The sequence below is a fragment of the Coturnix japonica genome, chromosome 2, assembly GCF_001577835.2.
Source record: "Coturnix japonica isolate 7356 chromosome 2, Coturnix japonica 2.1, whole genome shotgun sequence".
NCBI classification, from domain to species: Eukaryota; Metazoa; Chordata; class Aves; order Galliformes; family Phasianidae; genus Coturnix; species Coturnix japonica.
The window spans coordinates 69333489-69339893 of NC_029517.1; the positions used below are offsets into that span (position 1 = coordinate 69333489).

Sequence of the window (6405 nt, forward strand, 5' to 3'; positions counted from 1 at the left end):
TTGAATGAGATACCTAAGTTTCAGAAGATAAGTGAAAGTATTCCCAAACTATGGTTCTTGTTTCTAAAATGGAAACTTTGGATTACTTTTTAAAACCCACCTTTTGCCCCCTAAGGCTAACTGGAGAGTAACACCAGTTGGTTCTTAGCAGAACTGTTCGTTTTGAACATCCTTTTAAGTTTCTTAGATATCTTTCATATAAAATTAAAATGGCCACGACTGGCTCTAGGTAGGAAAACAAAAAGGTTATTTTCTTTCAGGATTTAAGACATTAACTATGAAAGGATTGTTCTACACCATTGTTTGGTTGTTCCTGAGTGATTTGTGCATGGCTAAGCCTCCTAGCTGGCAAGGGCCTCTGCCATGGTAGTACGTGACAAGACATGGGCTGCATTATGAGCTGTCCTAGGCTGCATTATGAGTGGCTGCGTGTGGCTCATGGATTGAACATGTCTGATGTATTATAGCTTTTGTAATTTCTTTTTCCTTCTCCTTAGGTAAAAAACTTTGCTGTTATTTATCTTGTGGATATCACTGAAGTACCAGACTTCAACAAGATGTATGAGTTGTATGATCCCTGTACAGTCATGTTTTTCTTCAGGTATGCGGTGGTTCTAGAATATAATTCAAATGAATGTGTTTTAGTACAGCGTATCAGTAGAACTACGGATCCCTTACAGATTCACATCAGTATATTGGTGGTGCTTATATATCTGTTGTCCTAGAAAAGTGTAAATTATTACGAGGGAATGTACTACTGACAGTTGTGGAGTTCTCACATTAGTCAGTCCTGGGAAATAAATGCAAGTAACGAGGATTATGATGAAGAGTGAGTGCATTGAGTAGAAATCTTGCTGTGGAAGCATGTTTGCCGTCTTGGTTGAGCTTTAGGAAGAGGCAATAAAATATTGACTGGAAGGCGATAAAGAGCTTTCACTTTTCTTTGAGGCTTCTTAGCAAACCTCTGTATGTGTAAGGATTTATTTTGAAACCTACAAAGCATTCTTGAAGGAGGGGGATGCAGGTTGGAGTTTTCTTGGGGGTGCTGGATTTTTTATTTTTTAATTATTGTCATGCTACTAACCTGTCTGTTTTCTTTTCTCCCTTTAAAGGAACAAACACATCACGATTGATTTAGGTACAGGTAATAACAACAAGATCAACTGGGCAATGGAAAATAAACAAGAGATGATTGACATTATAGAAACTGTTTATAGAGGAGCCCGCAAAGGTCGAGGTTTAGTGGTATCACCAAAAGATTATTCTACTAAGTACAGATACTGACATTTTGTTGGGGCCGTGCTTTTCTTTTTTAACCCTTTCTCCACTTAAATTTATTTTTCTGTGTGTACATACATGTGTATATTAAAAAAGAAATAAACCGTCTTTCAATTTTGAGTGTGTTAATTATTTAAAAACTTTGAATTCCATTTGGAAAAGGAAGACCTCACACAAAGCCTCAAATTGTATGACTATTTGTGCCCTGGTGGCGCAAGTGGTAGGAATGCCGCCTTGCAACACCAGGGCCCGGGCTTCGAATCCCCCCTGTGGCGCAAGTGGTAGAAGTGCCGCTCTGCTACACAGAGGCTCGAATCCCGGGGGCTGGACTCGATGATCTCTAAGGTCCCTTCCAACCCGCACGAGACTATTACTATTACTATTACTGTAGTAGCATTCTAGGCTTTTTTGTTGTTGTTCTTTTGGTATGATGTATTTTGGTACACAGAAAGCCTGTTTGTAGAAAAATACTTCAGCTGTTTACTTCTGTGTTGTGGTTTAATCCAGCAGGTGGCTAAGCACATTTCCTGTCATTCCCAGTAGGATGGCAGAGAGAATTAAGGGGGAAAAAAAAAAAGAAAGTAGGACTCAGGGCATGAGATAAAGCTATTTATCCAGAGAGAGAAAAGGATAATAACATGTTATATACATACATACATACATACATACACACACATATATATACATACATACATACATACACACATATATATACGTTACATATATATATATGTATATATGTATGTATGTATGTATGTATGTTTTCTCTCTCTGTCTCTCTTTCTCCCCCCCCCCTCTCTCTCTCACACACACACACACACACACACCAAAACCCAGCATGATACCAAGTGCTCTAAAGAAAACAAATCTGTCCCATCTGAAACTAAGACATTTTGTTACACAGATATCTGCAGATATCTGGGATAATTACAATAGAGGTTGTGTTTTTGTGGGTTTTTTTGTTTGTTTCTTTTTTATTTGTTTTTAATAAAGAATAGAACAAGTTCCGCTTATATGCCTTAATGTTCTTTGAAGTTGGGAATGAAAATAGATGTTATTAGATGCAAAGTCATAACTTTGCAGATAAAGGTTTATCACTTTTTTTCAGGATTTTCTTGCATAGCATCTTGTCTTTGTATACAATAAGAAATAGGAATTTACTAAGGTGTATGTATTCATATTTTAAAAAAATTAAAACATCTGTGATTCACAACTCACCTTCCAGCAAATCCAATTGGGTGTGATGATGGAATTTATTTTTTATGGTGATTATGCAGTCTGAGATAATTTGTAGTAGGCGGAGTAGTTCCCAAGGGTAATAGCAGTTCTGGAGCTGGCTGCACAGTCGATGCTTAAAGGATAAACTTCCTGTAGTGTGAGCTTCCATTTATCAAATGACAGAGCAAAATGATAACATGCTCATGAGGCTTACATTGGGTTCTGCAGTTGTATTATTCTCAGAAAGGGTGGTCAGGCACTGGAGTGGGCTGCCCAGGTAGGTGGTGGAGTCACCAACCCTGGGGGTGTTCAAGGAACAACTGGATGTTGTGTTGAGGGACATGGTTTAGTGGGAGCTATTGGTAATAGGTGAATGGTTGGACTGGATGATCTTGTAGGTCTTTTCCAACCCTGGTGATTCTATGATTCTGTGTATGGCTTTTGAAGTTTCATATGCATTTGGCTAACATTGCGGAAACAGTGAACTCTAAGGAATGCAAAACTCAAGTTTACGGCAAACCTTCAACATCAGTGAGCATTTTCCATTTGTCATAGATTATCTTTCTATCACGATAATCTTTTGTACAAAACATCTGTTTAACCTTTGTTTATCTGTTGGTTGTATAACTGTGCAATTGTGTAACTGTATAGTCCCCTCCCTGAAAGCAAGCTTTTAGTGCCAGGCTTGAGTGATGGGGCTTTGGGCAATTTGATCTGTGGGAGGTGTCCCTGCCAATAGTAGGAGGTTGTAACTGGGTGATCTTAAAGGTCCATTGGGTTGGAAGGGACCTTTACAATTCTGTGTTTATATGGTTTGCTTTTATATATAAAAGTGTCTGTACGCTAATATGTGCAGCATGGGAAATAAGCAGGAAGAGTTGGAGATCTGCATGCTGTCACAAGGCCATGATCTGACTGCGATCACGGAGATGCGGTGGGACAGCTTGCATGACTAGAATGTTGTCATGGAGGGCTATGTGCTTTTTAGGAAAGGTTGGTTGGTGAGGTGGGGTGGTGGAGTTGCTCTTTCTGTGAGAGAGCAGTTAGAATGTATTGAACTCTACCAGGGGGAGAGTGATGTAGCAGTGGATGATGATGGTGATGTTGGGTTTCATCCCAAGGTACTCTGAGAGCTGGACAGCATCTTTGAGATACCTCTCTCAATTATTTTTCAGCACTCTTAGGACTCTGGAGTGATCACACAGGTCCCAGATGACTGGAAGCTGGCAGATGTTCCAGTTTTCAAAAAGGATGAGAAAGACCCTGGTAATTACAGGCGTGTCAGTTACACTTCAGTGCCTGGTAAAATTAGGGAGAAAACTATGCTGGGAGTTATTGACAAACACCTGAAGGACAATGCACTTGTTGGTCACAGCCAACACAGGTTCATGACAGGAAGGTCCTGTTTAACTTAATTTCCTTTTATGACAAGATTACCCATCTATCTATTTGGCAAGGGAAAGCCAGCTGATGTTATCATTTTGCATTTCAGTAAAGCTTTCAATACTGTTTCTTATAGTGTCTTTCTGGACAAAACGCCCAGCATACATCTTCACAAAAACATAATGTGATGGGTGAGCAATTGGCTGATGGGTTGGGCCCAAAGGGTTATAGTAAATGAGGTCACGCCAGGCTGGCAGCTGGTCACTAGTGAGATTTCCCAGAGCTCTATTTTAGGGCCAATTCTCTTTAATGTTTTCATAAATAGCTTGGATGTAGGACTACAAGGTGCTTTCAGCAAGTCTGTTGGTGATAGTAGACCGTGGGGAAGTGTTGATTCTGTCGAGGGTAGAGTGACCTTGCAGAGATATCTAGACAAAGCAGAGAGTTGGGCAATCACCAGCCACATGGAGTTGAACAAGTGCTGGGTTCTGCACCCTGGCTATTCATACAGACTGAGGGGTGCAAAGCTGCAGAACAGCCCTGCAGAAAGGGGGTCCTGTTTGGAAGCAAGCTGCCCAGGCAGCCAGGAAGGTCAACCAGTTCCTAAGGTGCATCAAGCACAGCACTGCTAGCTGGTTAAGTAAAGTGATTGTCCTGGTTTACACTGCACTGATGTAGCCTCACTGAGTACTGTGTCAAGTACTCAAAGGGGGGGACTTTTTATAAAGGCATGTAGTGACTGGACAAGGGGAAATGGCTTCAAACTGGAAGAGAGTAGATTAAAAGACCAGGCTGGATGGGACTTTGAGGAACCTGGTCTTGGGGGAGGTATCCCTGCCTATAGCAGAAGGGTAGAAACAAAATGATATTAAAGGTCCCTTCCAACCCAGACCAAAGATTCTATGATATCAAGAAAACATTAGTGTCTGGGCACTGGAACGGGTTCCCCAGGTCATGTCACCAAGTCTGCCAGAGCTTAAGAAGTTAGTGTGGGGATATCCCCTCGTACATCTGAGGTCATAAATAAAGAATGCCTACCCGCTAACACCACACCGGAGCTAATGAGTTTATTCCCGGATTTCGCCGCGATGGCGGCGGCTGGTGCGCGGGGAGCAGGTCGGGTCGGGTCGGGTCGGGTCGGGTCGGGTCGGGTCGGGTCGGGAGTGTGCGAGGGGACGGAGGGAGGGCGGGGGCGGTTGGTGTGTGCACGAGGGATCTCGGCCGCTGGGGGTTGCGAGTGCGGGTGGGAGCCGCGGCTCTTTCGCTGCTCTCCCGTCCGACCTTGCCGCCGCTGCTGTGGTTCCCCAGCTTCCCATCTCCCCACCCCTTCTCCTCCCTGTGGAGGTGCCGCGAGCGGCCCCTGACTCTCCCGCCCGCCCTTAGGTCCCGGCCAGCCGAGGCGGGGCGCGGCGGCGGCGCCCATCTGAAGCTCGGCGGAGGAGGCGCGGCCGTGCCCTGTTCCTGCTGCCGGCCGGCATGGAGGTGGCCGGCCTGGAGTGGCTGCTGGGCCCGATGCAGCAGCTGGTGTCGTGGGGCGCGGCGGGGGCCATGGTGTTCGGCGGCGTGGTGCCCTACGTGCCCCAGTACCGAGACATCAGGCGGACGCAGAACGCCGAGGGCTTCTCCACCTACGTGTGCTTGGTGCTGCTGGTCGCGAACATCCTGCAGATACTGTTCTGGTGAGTGGGGATGTGCGCTGTGCCTGCTTCCGCGGCTCCTCCTTGCCGGCTGCCGAGCTCTTAGTTAGAACGACTGGGGAAGTAACGTTGTCGATGTGCTTCTTCCCCTCTCCGTGCCCAGTCCTGCGTGGGTGACTGCTCGGATAAAGGAACTGGGCGCACAGCGCTGCCTGCTGCCTTCACCGGAACTAGTGATCGGTGCTCTGATGTTCCAAACGGGGCTTTCTGGAACGCTGGTAAATAGGCTTGTTTTAAGCCAGAGCTCCTTGCTCTGGCTTGTGTTTCCCTTGCCCTTAAAGCTCTGCTCTTTGAGTGAAGGCTCCAGTTTTGCACGCATACTTTAGCATCCAGGTAGTGTTAAAACCACTAAGATTGTGTGTTTTCCTGAGATGCCAACTGGCTTCAGAGGAGTTTCACTTCCAGAGCTCCATGCACAGCTGCAGATACGTGTTTTTGGTAAGCAGGTGGGGAGTCTTTTCGTAGCACATTGTTGTTGTGTTCAGCACACCCCTCAGCATCCAAGGGCACGTTTGTTTCCACGTTTAGCATCTGTGCTGCTGAACAAAGAAGATGTTGTTAGAGCGTGGCTGTCTCGCTCCAATTTGTAGGAGGGAGGCAAGGTTCTTTGATATGCGTATACCCGGCGTGAGATTAAGAAGCAACGGTTCAAATGTTGGTCCAACCAGTTTATTAAAGTTCTAGCCGTTTTTAGGGAGATGGGGATGGGAAGGTAGGTGATAGGGAAGGTAGGAAATATAAGCAAGGAGTCTTTGCAGAGAGCAAAAGAGATAGTCACCACCGTGGGTCCAGCGAGGTACATAGTAGGTCTGTGGATCTCAGGAACTCG

General features: G+C 45.2%; 1 protein-coding gene across 1 annotated transcript; it reads left to right on the top strand.

Annotated features, from left to right (window-relative positions):
- Positions 1 to 231: 231 nt before the first annotated feature.
- LOC107309722 (thioredoxin-like protein 4A) lies at positions 232 to 1398 on the top strand. The gene is made up of 2 exons (XM_015854754.2): positions 232 to 601; positions 1113 to 1398. The coding sequence occupies exons 1-2, from the start codon at positions 558 to 560 to the stop codon at positions 1282 to 1284; spliced, it is 216 nt and encodes a 71-aa protein (XP_015710240.1). The 5' UTR covers positions 232 to 557; the 3' UTR covers positions 1285 to 1398.
- The last annotated feature ends 5007 nt before the right edge of the window (positions 1399 to 6405 follow it).